General features: G+C 49.2%; 1 protein-coding gene across 4 annotated transcripts in view; it reads right to left on the bottom strand.

Annotated features, from left to right (window-relative positions):
• NTN1 (netrin 1) overlaps positions 1-14452 on the bottom strand; it is a 183068-nt gene that overhangs the window by 24886 nt on the left and 143730 nt on the right. For all 4 annotated transcript variants that reach the window (XM_019665897.1, XM_019665896.1, XM_019665898.1 and 1 more), the window contains exons 4-5: positions 14035-14184; positions 10618-10671 (exon numbers count right to left, since the gene is read on the bottom strand). In XM_019665897.1, coding sequence (XP_019521442.1) covers positions 10618-10671; positions 14035-14184 — 204 coding nt within the window. The remainder of the gene's footprint in view (positions 1-10617; positions 10672-14034; positions 14185-14452) is intronic.

Here is a 14452-nt window from a genome sequence, read left to right on the forward strand (position 1 = left end):
CTCTCCCCCTCACCCCCCCCACCCCTCCTCACACACAGGGAAACAATGGGGGGCCTGAAACCCCACAATGCAAATGGCTTCCTTTGTGCTCCCCAGGGTGACTGAGGCCCCTGGCAGGGGGTGAGCGCATCAGAGCTCTCCCAGCCCTGCCCACCCCCATCCTGACCTCTGCCCTGGGCCCTTTGTGCAGGCCCCAAAAAGGGGAAAGCAAAAGGGGGCGGGAGGAGGAGATCAGGGAAAGTGAGAGAATAGGAAGACGGTGGAGAGGGGTGAAGAGAGGCAGAGGGAGAGACGGACACAGAGAGAAAGACAGAGGACAGGAGAGTCAGAGAAAGACAGGCAGAGGGTGAGAAAGAAAAACAGAGAAATTGCTGCACACAGGCTGCCAAGAGTGGGGTTTCCTGGCCTAGGGGAGGTAAACAGTACATTGCACCAGTGAAACCACCATTTTTGTGGGTCACAACCAGTCAAATAAAATGGCAATTCCATTCAGTCCACCCTAATACATACGGGATCAGTCCAGTCTTCTGCCAGGGAGGAGTGAGCGGGTCTTCCTCACAGGTCCCACGTTCCCTGAGCTTGGTCTCTGGTTTCCTTTCCTGGAGCATTCTGGGGAACTGGGCTGATGTCAGGAAATCCGAGTTTAACCCTGTGGTTCTCAACCTGGGGCTGTTTTGCCCCGAAGGGGCATTTGATTATCACAAAGGTCCGGAGTGCAGAGGCCAGGGTTGCTGTGCAACATCCTCAATGCACAGCACAGTCCTCCGCCCCAACTTAGAATTCTGCAGCCCCACTGTTACCAGTGCTGGAACTGAGAAACTCCACTTCAGACCCTTGATGGGCACCTTAAATCCCTGCTGAGTCTTTTAGCTTCCACATCCTCTGCTCCCACCACGGAGGAGCATGACAAGGGTTTACAATGGTGACTCACTCTCTTGTCCCCTCTGCTGTGGAGGTGCCCCCTTTCTCAGGGACAGTCCCCTGAAGGAAGCTCAGAGATTGCACCCCAGACCACCAAAGCCATGGAGTGGGTCGAAGTTCAGGCCGGACTTGGCACGTGGCCCTGCCTCTTTTTTAAGAGCATGAGATTAAGGATGACGACATGTAACACGTGGGTAGCACTTTTCATCTGTCACACCACTCCATGAGCATTATAGCCTCAAAAGCAGCCCATGCCTGGGTACCCAGATGCACCTCTCAACATTATGGTTTGTAAAGCACACTACTGCATGATGCTTTACCAATTAAACAACTGAGCAAACCAGCCATAAAAGACATTTGGGGGATAACCAAGAAAGTTTGAAGATGGACTGGTTATCCGATAATATCAAAGAACTGTTGATTTTGTTAGGTGTAATAATGCTATTGAGAAGATGTAGGAGAATGTTATTTTTCAGAGATGGCATTCTGAAATGTTTACCAGTGAAACACCTAGGCTTTTCTTTAAAAATATCTTAGCAAAACAACCGTTGAAGTAAATGGGGCAAAATGTCAATTGTGAAGTCTAGGTGATAGGCATGAGTGTCCACCACTCTCCACTTCTCTGAGATTTTTGATAGTAAGAAGCTTAACCATTAATCAAATTAACTCAAAATATAGCAATTTATAGTGAAACTCAGAATTTGGAATAAATTTCATTTCAGGTTGGGCTAAATTTTGCCATGGAAAAAGGACCAGGCAAATATTTCCTACGTGAACACAGCATTTCCTATGATCACATAGAACATGTTCGCTGACTTGAGAAAGAAGCTTTCTAAACCCTCAGCTGCACCCATTTCAATATGATGTGTAATTAACAAATGAGCTAATTATCTATGAATACAGCAGCATCTCTCCTTAATACTTTTGGAGAGAGCACATGGATTTTATCCTGTAGACAGGGGTTTTTCAACCTCAGCACTATTAGCATTTGGGGCTGGATAATTCTTTGTAGTCGGTGGGTGGTCCTGTGCATTGTAGGATGTTTAACAGCATCCCTGGCCTCCACTCCCTGGATGCCAATAGCACCCTTCCCCCAACTGAGACAATCAACAATGTCTCCAGAAATAGCCAAGTGTCCCTTGGTGGGCAAAATAGCCCCTGCCTTAGAACCACAGAAATATACGAGGTGTGATCAGACAATACGGTGAAAGCTGCTGCCCAGTGCCATCCAACGGAAAGGCAGGGATCTTCAATATGGGAAGCGGCACATTGAACCTTTTTAACAGTGCGTGACAAGTTTCAGCTTGTTCGGAACAGTCAGTCGGATGCGAGCTATGGCTGAGAGAAGGTGTGTTTTAAAGTGTGCCATAAATCATGGATCATGAACAACACACTAACATGAAATGGGCAAATGGTGTCATCTTCCATCATGACAACGCTCCATGTCACACATCACTTCTGGCACGGCAATTTCTGTCACATAAAAACATTACGGTGTGTCCACATCCACCTTATTCACCAGATCTGGCACCATGTGACTTCTGGCTCTTCCCCAAAGTCTAAATGGCCATGAAAGGTAAATGTTTTGAATCAATTCAGGACATCGAGGCAGCCATGACAGCGCAACTAAAGACACTCACAAAAGAGGACTTCCAGAACTGCTTCAGAAAGTGGCCAGAACAATGGGATAAGTGTGTTCAAACTGAGGGAGAGGATTTTGAGGGGGATTAATGGCAATGTGTCTTATACTGTAATAATTTTTTTTATTTAAACATTCACTGTATTTGCTGATCACACCTCATACAAACACAAGGAAATAATTTATTTGAAATGCTCTGAAAACCAGTCTTTTCACCAAAGTTGACCCTACGTGTGTTGTGTAATCTGCTTTGGCAATCTACTGTATCTTACATTTCTCATTTAAATATCCCCCTACAACATAATTATATGGATCTCCCATAACCGAGTAACTAAAACTCTACTGAAAAGACATTTAGTTGTTTCCCTCTTTTCTTATTATAAACAACTGCTGCAATAAGCAACCTTGTAGCTAAATCTTGGCATCCATCACTATTTCTTTAGCCTAAATTCCTAGAAGTGAAAAGATGGGGTCAAAAATACATTTTGAGGGCTGGCCGAGTGGCTCAGTTGGGTAAGAGCTTGCTCAAGAGTTTGAGCTCTGAGCAATAGCAGTTCGATTCCCAGTCCGAGCTGAGAAGCCACTGAGCTGCCAACAGGTGGCAGGATGGCTCAGCTTAAAAAAAAAATACATTTTGATACATGATGCCAAACCACCCTTCATAAAAGTAGTATCAAGTTAGCCCACCATCACCAGAGTAGGTAAGTGCCTATTTTCCCCAACCCTTTTAACACTAGGGATTACTTTGTGTTTCCTAAACAGTATCAATTTAATTCGTTTTTTAAAATGGTACTCTTGTTAATGTTATTTGTTTATTACTAGAGACTGTAATACTTCAGAAGCTTATTGCCATTTGTACAAATTCTCTAAATTTCTAGTTCATTTTCTCAGCCCAATTTTGTATTAGGATCTCTTATTGAATTGTAAAAGCTCTTTATTTATTGAGGATATTAACCTTTGGTCATCCATGTCACAAATATTTTTCTCAGCTTTTAGCTTGCTTTTTATGCTGCTCATAGAGATTTTTGAAGTACGGAAGTTTTCTATTTTTAATCTACTTAAAATCTTTCCCTTTATGATTTCTGACTTTTGTACCATATCTAGAAAGTTTCCCTCACCCCAAGATTACATTGATACTGATATGTTTTATTCTAGAGCTTTAAGTGAGTAATTAAAATATGTATAAATATTTGATCCATTGGGATTTATATAGGTTTACAGCATACAGTAGAAATTTAACTTTATTATTTTAAAATAAATAGCCAGTTTTCCCAGCACCACTTACTGATTGATTCATCTTTTTCTTCATTGATTTATAATCACAGATTTACCATATACCAAGCTCTTATGTTTATATTTGAGTCTTTCTGGATTTTCTACTCAGCTTTCGTGATTTCTCTATTCCCACATCAGTATCACACTAATTTAAATATCCTGCTTATAATATTTTAAAAATCTGGTAGAGCAAGTCACCTTTCATTACTCTTGCTTTTTTAAAAAAAATTATGGGCTAGTCTCACTCATTTATTTTTCTAGCTGAACTTAAGAATCATGTCCTATCCAATTGGAATTTTGACTAGCATGATGTTAAACTTATAGATTATTTCAGGGAGAATTGACATTTTACAATTTTGCATCTGTCCTTCCCAGAACACAATAAGACCTTCCATTTCTTTCTGGTCTTTAGTGTCCCTAGACAAAGTTTTATCCTTTTTGAACAAAATATATATTCTGTACTTTTATTGCTATTCTAATTGGGATTTTGTTTCCATGATCATAAAAATGATGTACATTCACTGAGCACTTACTACAGGCCAGACATCCCATTATGTGCTTTTCACTTGCTATGATACTTTTTTTGTAACTAGTTATTCCTGATAGATAAGAAAGATCACTGAACTTTGTATGTTAATTTTGTAATGGCCTCCCTGCAGAAGTCTCTTACCAGTTCGTTTATTCCATTATTATTATTTTTTAATTGGGGAACAGTGTGTTTTTCGAGGATCCATCAGCTCCAAGTCAAGCAGTTGTTTCAATCTAGTTGTGGAGGACACAACTCAGTGGCCCATGTGGGGATCGAACCGGCAACCTTGGTGTTATGAGCACTGACAGAGCTCCAACCAACTGACCTAACTGGCCACCCCTCTCTTACCAGTTTTAACATTTTCTGCAGGCATGTTTTTACAATACAAGGGCTGTCCTGTGTGTGAGGAAGGCACTTGGCTCTCCCTCCATCCCTCCCCCATTTTCTGGTACATGCTGATTTATCTGCCCTATCTCACTTGGGCTACCTTGTGACCAAAGGGACAGAGCTTTGCTAACTGGTTCTCACATGCCCAGGTCCTGTGGCCTCAGCCATGCCAGCCCCACAGACCAACCAGTCACTTTCCCAAGAGCCACTTTAATGGCATCTGCAGAAAACAGTGGCTTTTAACTGGTGGCCCCTCGGTCTCTACCTTGATTTCAGGTCCCCTGTGGACATGTGAGCTTGTCTTCTCTCTTGATAGGATGTGATTACACAGTCAGGTATATAAAAAATTGACCAACCAGCCTAACTACTGAGAGACAGAATGACACAGAGGTCAACGCCACGCACAGACTCCGAGGCTAGGAGACTTTGGCTGAAATTCCAGCTACTTACTAGTGCTCACTAATCTCTCTGTGCCTCAGTTTCCGCTTATGTAAAATGGGGATAATAACAGTACCTACCTCTTAAGGGTGGAAGAGATGATTAAATGGTCTAATATTGAGACGAGTGACTAGCGCAGAGTAAGCAATATGTCAGTGTCATCTCCTCCTTCCTTTAGCCAGAATCTATTTCTCTTTTATCATGGGTCTGGTCCAATCTCTTCTCAGGATAATAATGATCTGATGGTCATTTCCTAAACAGCTGATCTTGGACAGCCGAAAATCCTGTTTCATACCACACTTTGCAAACCCGGGTCTCAGTCAATCAACAGACCTCCTTCTCATAAGTGACATGGGTTGTCTGCATGGTCAGTGATCCTAGCTCCAGCCAGCAGCCCCTCTATGGACTCATAGGTCCCCTTCTATGCCAAGCGTACCCAAGCCTCCCTTAGCTGGGGCTCAGATGACTTCAAAAGGCTGTGCGGCCAGACCTTTTCTATATAACCCAGCCCATATGGCCACTTGCTGTATGTCTGGAAGGCAACAGAGAACGTCCACCATTTCTTGTGTTGGCTGGGCTATTCTTGCTTGGAGACAGGGTGAGACGGTGCTAAGAGACATCCCCTACCCTCAAAAGTCTGCCAGTGAGGAAGGGGACAGGAAGGCAAGCATGTCCCCACTACTGCCCGGGCCCCAGTACCCTGCCCCCAGGGCTCCTGCTCTGCACTCACCCCAACCCAACAAGCCAGATTCACTTCACCCTTGGCCTTTGACTTCAAGCACTTGACTGTTTTTTAAATTGTGGCAAAATACACATAACATAAAGTTAAACATCTTAGCCATTTTCCGTAGCATTAAGTACATTCACAATGCTATCACCACTATCTAGTTCCAGAATTTTTCCATCACCCCCAAAGGAAAGCCTGTACCCATCAAACAATCACTCCCCATTCCTCCCTCCTCCCAATTCCTGGCAACCACTAATCTCATTTCTGTCTCCGGACTCGCTTATTCTGGGCATTTCACATAAATGGAAATCATACGCTGTATGGCCTTCTGTTTCTGGCCTCCTTCACTCAGCATAATGTTTTCAAGGTTCATCCAAGCTGTAGCATTTGTCAGTACTTCATTCCTTTTGATGACTGAGTACTATTCTATTGGATATACCACATTGTATTTATCCATTCTTCCACTGATGGACATTTGGGCTGTTTCTACCGTTGGGCTATTGTGAAGTCAAGCACTTGACCTTCAATCGAGTTCCAGTCTTCAACTCTCTGTTGGATTCAGGATCTAACATCAGCTGCTGGGAAGGCTGTGACGAGGCCACTAGCAGTACCCTCACCTGCCCTGGCCTTGAGTAGTCCCACCTGTTCCCTCCCAAGGTCCCTTTAATAGTTTTCCATCTAGCTGACTCTCCACATTGGTCCTCATGCCGACACCTCACACTGCAAAGTCCACCTTCCCAACGAGGCGCTGACAGAGTCCTTACCTCACCCTCAGCGCACTGTGGTATTTGTATTTTCCATGTTGTTCTGTTGGTTTTTTATTGAGCACTTAGGATAAGCCCACCACTGAATCAAGGGCTTTTCCTGGATCATCCCATTTAATCCCCACAACAACCCTACGAGGCAGGGTTATCATTACCGCGTTTCACAGAGGAGAAAACAAGATCAGACAGAGCTCAGGTCTCAGGCTGCCAATTCAGTGCCCTCTCCTCCCCCCACCCTGCCCCTAACACCTGGCCAATATGCGTTCAAGTCTTATCGGCTCATTTCACACAGTTACCTGGCCTCTTCCCTATCCTGGAAAACAAAAGTCTAAAATGAGAATAATCCAAGCTTCTCCAGGTTGCAGGTCTATATAAACCCCATTTTCTTCCATGAAAAAATGGAGGTGCTGAGAGGCCACCAGGTGTGACATCTCTAAGGTCGCTCCCACCCGCAGGCTGGGGTCCACTGAAACAGCTCGAAGGCACCATGTAGGGCCCTAAACAGTGATGGTCAGGAGAAGACAGGGCTGGGAGAGAGGGCCCGAGACCCCATGGGGAGGTGGGGAGCCCGTGAGGCGGCTCCTCGCTCTTGTACCTCCATCTTGAGTCCAGTTTCCACTCAAAAGACAGCCGTGCCCCTTCATACCAAGGAGGCCAGCGAAAGACCAACAGCCTCTCGCCCTGCTGAGAGGTGGCCCTTCTCCTGGGATTTCTGTGTTCCTGTGCCAACACTCCATTTCCAGGGGAGTCCTACGGGCAGTGATGGGTGGAGTCGGCTCACATGGGCTCTAAGAACCAGTTGTGTGCATCTCTTCCCAACTCTACATTCAAGGACGTCAGGTGGGGGTGGCCTGAAACCAGCCACAAGGGAGTGTTTACACCAGGGCAAGTGGCAAATGCTAGAAATCAGGCCCCACCCCAGGCAGGTGTTAACCATCTAACCAGCGCCTCTGCCCATGGGGACCTCTGCAAGGGGCTGCGGAAGAAGCTGATCATCAGAGGCAGAGGAGAGCAAGCAGGTATTTCTAAAGAAAAAGAAAGCTTAGCAGGAGGTCGTTCCTACCACAAGAAGCCGGCCACTGGTCCTGCCCCTTCATTCTTCAAGGGAGGCAGAAAGGAGAAGTCTTTGTACGTCCAAGGCCTCACAGCCAATGGAGAATCAACCCCAGATCGCCTGGCTCCAAACCAGGGCTCCTCCCAAGTGGCCTCCACAAACCCAAACAACATGCAGATCAACAACTACCGCAGAGCTGATGGAGGCCAAGAGGAGGCAGGGGGCCCTCTTTTTAGCCCTGGGGGTGGAGGTCTCTGCAACCAGAAGGAGGTGGGTTTGGAGTGGGTGGTCCCTATCTCCCTTCCAGCCCATTCCCCTCCTGGGCCCCCAGCCCCAGACCTCCCACGGGCAGTGCGTTCCTCACCTCCTTGCCCCATGACGGGGTCCCAGCCAGCTCAGACAGCAGGTGGATAGCATTCCCTGAGTGAGCTGGCCTTGCAAGGGGATGGGTTCAGGGTGAGGTTATGTCCATCAGCTTTCAAGACAAATTCTCGGTTTATTAATTCTCCTCTGTTACGCAGGCAAAAGTAAATAAGCTTTTCTCAGGCATCCTGGCACAGAGGCCTCCCCTATTTAAACACTGCAAGAATCAACAGGCTTGGAAGTGCTGAGCTCCCAGGCCTGGCTTCCCAGGGGGCCCCCTGGCCTCCTGCCCACATCGTCCTGCCTGCCGAGACAAGGCGCGCCTGGCCTCTCTCGGGTGGCATGGCCTGAGATCTCCAGTGTGAGCATCAGAGATCCTGGGCACCCAGACCACCGGAGAAGGCCCAAACGGGTCTGGCCAAAGCCACAAGCATCACACCTGCTCGCTTAGTCCCTCTGTGAGCAAAGCGCTTTGTAAAGGTGTTTCTTTACTGCTTGCTTCCATTTACATCATGGTTTTAAAGGTTTAAGAAGGAAGAAAGGAAATAAACAGGAACAAAACCAAACGGAGTCAGGAAAGTTAATTAACTAATCAAGAGCTGCTAAGGAAGACTTTTCAAAGTAGGATGCTACAAGTGTCTGTAAGTACTTGCTCAGGCATCTTTTGTCTGACTGAACAGAGATTGTTGCATCCTTTATACCAGCTGCTTGAGGCCTGTACAGAAATCTCATGAGCTATTTTTCTTTTCCCCGCTATGTTTTTTTTTCCATTTGACCCTTTCTGACTTGGAAGAGAAAAAGCCAAAAACCACTGCAAGAACCCTAAAGTCAAGCTGCAAGGACTAGAAAAACAGGAGGCAAGAGAGAGATGCTGAAGATCTGATGGCCTTGACTTTGGAGGAGCTGTGTGCACAGCCCAAAGAGCTTGTCCAGGTGAGTTCTGACATGACTGATGTCACATCAAGAAAGCAAGAGTCAAGACTCCATTAAATGGAAGTGTCTTCGCACTTCAAAACTGCTCTACCCCAGAACTGAACTAACTGGGAATGTTCCTTTGAATTCCATTTTTACAGAAAGCGCTTCCTCATCCCCCATGTCAGCTTCTGTTGTCCCGCCTCCCAGGTACCCAGGACGCTGCTTCCTCCAGCCCCTTCTCATCACGACTTCTCCTGTAAGGGTTCCCTGCAGCTAAACCAAGGGTGACTAAGGACTCTTCCCAACAACCCAAGATCAGAATATCTTTGGTTTTCCCCAGTGTGGCCTCAGCACACCCTGAAATGCTTTTCTGTCCTTTCCTATTTGAGGGCTGTTTGTTGACTGTGCATATATGCTCATTTGAAATCTGTTTCCTCTCAAATTCCCAGTGTACTGCCAACACTCAAAAAATTCAGCGTCTTTATTCTAAAACAGTCAGGCGACTGCATGGGTGTGCAAGCCTTGCTCACACCTCCCTACAGTCCTATCTGGAGAGGAGAAAAGGGGTCCCCAGAGCTGGCACTGGTGTCCATGAGGGGCCCCCATACCCACTCCTACTCCAAGTACCAGTACACAAAAGCCCCGTGGGACCAGGGCACTGGGTACAGGCCTGGCGTGCTCTCCGTGTGGCGCCCCATCCAGCCAGGCTCTGAGCCCTGTGTAACCTTTCGTGTGCCAAGGACTGGTGACACCCATGGACTCTTTCTCACAGTGGTATTTTTAAATACAAAAATAAAATACATAGGGCTACAAAGAAAACTAATAATACTGAAATACTTATCCAAATATTTTCAAAAACCCAGATGAGATTTATGGTACAGTTACGTAATGCATGTGCTTCTTTATTAATGACTATAAATCAGGATCTGGCCGTGGGTCTGGTGACTTCTGTACTTTTGAAGCAACACCGAGCATAAACAGTATTTCACATTATCTGCAACAACTCTAACGGGATGTGAACATAGCAGTGACTTCTGCTGGTGGCCAAGTCACCGGGGCTGCTGACCCTGCTGTGGCGTGTGGCCCACCTTTGTGACAGAGGAAAATGCTCCATTTCAGCGAGAGGGAAGGGACAGTGAAGGTGTGATTCTGTTCCTGACCCAGTTCACAGCCCCCCTTTACCCCCATTTCTGTGTGTGGACCCCTATTCTGTGTATGCTCAAGAACGCTTTTTCATCCCCGTCACCCATGTCCTTCCTCCTCCACAGCCCCAGGAAGGAGTTACACCCGCCCACCCCCACTCGGATGGTATGGGGCTGGCAGGAAGCTTCTTACCCTTGGTGGATGAGGAAAAGTGCTTTCTGAGGGTCCCAGGCCTGGGACAGAGGCAGCCCACATGCACTCATAAGCCCCCTCCCTTTTATTCTTGGAGGGGGCATCACAGAAAAGCGCTCTATGGCTCCATCTCCTCAATCCAGCCCCGGGGTACCACTCACACCGAGCGGCATCCCGTTGGCGGTTCGGAGGGTTCTGGCCCCTCGAATCACCCTCCCTTTCCCACACCTTCCCAGCCCACCCCAAAGCAAAAGCAAAAACTAAGCCTACCTTCTGGCTCTTCCACGCTGCTGGCGGCCGTGGTCGGTGGTGCCACGGGGATTTCTGTGAGGTTAAGGGTGGGAGGGAGAGCAAGCAAGGGAAGATGTTACTTTTGAACCTTGGAAAAGAATCGGGGCAGCACAGACCCCTCCCACTCTTCCTGCCCGTACCCCCTGTCCCCCAGCTCCAGAAAAGGACATCCAGGAAGGAGGAGACAGCCAGCCAGCCGGCCGGCATGGGGGCCCAGCACACTGCCTGTCCTCCTGTGAAAGCTGTCCCCGCACCTGGCAGGGATGTCAGTGCTCCTGGTTGTTGAGGGAGAGGGGGAGAGGCAAAAGGAACAGACAGCACGGAGAGCTGGCCTTGCCCCCTTGTGGGGGCTGCCAGGTGTTCATGCTTCAGTTCTGTTGTCTGTGTGTCCTCACCTTGGCTCAGTCCTTGAGGCAGTAGAGAGGGGCCGCCCAGGGTTCCCCTGCTCATCACCCTGCGGCTGCCTGGGCCCTGCTCACCTCTGACCCTGACCCATTGGTGGAGAAGGCACCCATGGCAGGTGTGGCATGTGAGGGGGCTGGGAGGTGCCCTACACAGGCAGAGAGAGGTCTACACCCCTGGCCCAGGTTCTCACGGGCACATCTCACAAGCTAAGGCATTGTCTCGGTGGATACAACTGACTGACAATAAGGAAAATCGAGGGGCCGGGTAGAAGTGTGCACTTTTGATTGGGGTCACTCCTTTTCTACCTAGAATGGTAATGAGTTCCCACTAGCTGCTGGGTCTAACCCTGTGCTCTGAAAAGGTGAGGGTTCAGCCAGTATCCAGGAAAGACCAGATATCACAGCTCCGGCTTCCTTTTTCTGAATGATGCCAAATCATGCACCAGAAGTCCCTGAGGGCCAGGGAGCTGCCACTCCTGGTAAGAGACCATGTGAACAGGGTCACAGAGGCCTCCACAAGCTCCACAGACTCTGGTCACCATCTGACTGTTGGGGTAAGACCTCCCTCAGACCCCGAGACTCTAGATCAGCTGAACCTGGAACCTTGGTGGATGGAGATGGACCACTCAGGCCTTGGGGCAAACCTAAGAATCACCCTCAGAAGCCAGACTTTGCCTCTCTAGGAAGCACTGGGCAGAGGACCCAGCCCGCAATTTGGAGACAAATCTTGCTCTCGGGGGATTTTTATCCACAATAACAACCAACAGAAGCTCTGCCACAGCAGGTCATTAAGGAACTAGACCTTGTACCAGGCCTTCTCTTAGCCCTCATGAGCTACTTGGTCCCAGCAGAAACATTCCAGAGAAAACCTCCGAACGGTCCAGACTAATCCTGCAAGTCCAAGGCCCCAGCTGAGGCCAGCAGCCACGGACCCACATTGGCTGCCCAACCCCAGTGCCTTAGGCCTGGCACGGGGGTGTATGGAGAGGGCCTGTGGTTCCCAGCGCCGTGACGAAACAGGACACGAGTCCCCCAGCCTCTGTCTGGGCACCTGTAGCTGGGTGTCCTCAGGAAGAGTTCACGGAAATTCCAGGATGGAGACCCAGGTCTTCAGGTTGTTGGTGGGAATGCGCGCACCCAGCTCAATCCGCCCTTCGTGTGAGGATGGGAGAAGGCAGAGAGGGGTCGAGAAGTGAGAGCTTCCGTTTCCCAGCTCTCTGTCTCTGATTCCGGAATGTCAGCTCCATTGCAAGGCGTTTCCCCTGGGTGCTTGGAAATGGTCGGTTCCAGCCATTTCTGAGCAACCTCACAACTCCTGACTCTCTTTATAACGGAGACCTCGCTTTCCCCCATGTTTTCATAATCCCAGACGGCCACACTGACGTCCCCCCAGAGCTCTAAAAATGTTCACTTTGCAGCTCTTTGGACAGACCGGAAAGAAGGATGTTAGCAAGCTCTGACAATTACAGGTTGTCGTGAAAGTCTTGCTCTGACCTGGAATGGACACTGAGCTCAGCCTCCCAAAGCTGAGATTTGGGTTATCTGCTGTTACTGGACCCCTATGGACATATCTCCTGATATCGAAACTGGTCAGAGAGCTGCTGGAACCGCCGCAGCCCCATGTGTTCTGGGAGCAAAGACCACACCCAGCTTAGGCAGGTGAGGTGCAGCGTATGTAAGGCTCCTGCTCAGAGTGCGTGTGGGGGCGTTCCTTGCAAGGTTGGTGGGGACTGCTCCAAGGACCCCAAGGAGCTGCTGGGTTGAGGGGTCCCAGCCTCTTGCTGTGTCCAAGGCTGTTCCAAGTCCTCGTGATTGACCGGAAAAGCCAGTGCCTTCCCAGATTGGAGGGACGCTGACACCCTGAGGCAGGGTTTGCTGACTTCTCCAGTAAAGGGCCAGCTAGTAAATGTTTCGGGCTCTGCAGGTCCCACAGTCTCTGTTGTAACTGCTCAGTTCTGCCATCAGAGCTCAAAAGTAGCCATAGGCAGCGTGTAAACAGCATGTAAACAGCATGTGTTCCCATAAAACTTTACTTAAGGACATTGAACTTCCATATCATTTTCACATGTCACGAAATAGTATTCTTTTGATTTTTGTTTCCATCGTTTCAGAAAGGTAAAAAAACAAAACAAACAAACAATAAAACCATGAAGCCATACAAAACCAGGCCGTGGGCCAACGCCGAGTCCAGGCGTGCTAACCCCACACTAAACAAGCAGGCTTCATCCCAGGGTCTGAGCGGTGAGCTGGGGTCCGCTCCTTTTTTTCACCCTTTTTTCTGGGTGTAGGCCAGTCCTCCACAGGGAATCAACAAGGCCGAGCTGGGGCCAGCTCTCAACCAGGCTTGATTTCCACCCAGGGCTAATTCTCTGCTCATGACGCCTCGTATGGGATCCTACCAGTTGTAAGATATTAAAACCCAGCTGAGCCAAGGCCTCTGAGTGACCCCCGCAACCCTGCTCACCTCCTCCCCAAGTTCCAGCAGCTAAGGAGTAACGGCTGGCCCGACAGGGCCTCCAGGACCCTTGGGGGTGCTCCCATCCCGCATAAGGACTGCAGGAGCCCTGCCCAGCTCCCTTCAAAGGTCATGTGGTGCCAGTCCTTTCTGTTCTGAGTCTGCCAGGGACGGGGTGTGTTGGAATTCCCATAGCAGCAATGGTGGCCCCTGGTTCAGACCCCCAGGTCCGGGGTCAAGCTGGCATATGGGAGCAGGACCTGGGCTGAGGAGAGGGCTTGCTTCCGCCCAGGAGCAAGAGACTCACTCTTTGTCAGGGCAGATAAGCCACAGACAGGCTGGCTCTGCTGGGCCCCGGCTGCTTCCGCAAGCACCCCACAGGCTCGGGGGGGGGTCTCGCATGGGGCCCCACTGAGCACAGATCAACACCAATGAACACTACACCTCCTGGATGTCCGTGACCAGCGTCTGGAAAGGGACCCCTCAAACCCCGGCACCCAAGCCAGAGCCTCAAGGGAAAGGGAGCCTGGCACATACTTATGCAGGGGGCGATGGGGGAGCGACTCTGCTGGTAGCCTTTGGCGCAGCGGTTGCAGGTGATGCCTGTCACGCCGTCCTTGCAGGGACACTGGCCGGTGGTTTGGTTGCAGGTTTTGCCAGCGGCGCCCACGGGATGGCAATCACAGGCTGTGGAGATCATACAACAGGAAGATCAGAGGGCAGGAAGGGGCCAGTGCACACCCTCCCCTGGAGCCCCTCCCCACCCAGGGGCACCCCATGGACCCACCTCAGGGGAAGAGCGGGAATGGGGGAGCAGGCCCAGCCAAGCCCACACACATTCCAGAAGCTCTGATAACTTGGCCACCTGCCTACCTGGAAATGGGGAACGAATATCAGAATAGACAGACTTGAAAGGGCTGTTTTGGCAGCAGGGAAGTGAATCTGGGGAGCCCTT

The sequence above is a fragment of the Hipposideros armiger genome, unplaced genomic scaffold, assembly GCF_001890085.2.
Source record: "Hipposideros armiger isolate ML-2016 unplaced genomic scaffold, ASM189008v1 scaffold_457, whole genome shotgun sequence".
Taxonomy (NCBI): Eukaryota; Metazoa; Chordata; class Mammalia; order Chiroptera; family Hipposideridae; genus Hipposideros; species Hipposideros armiger.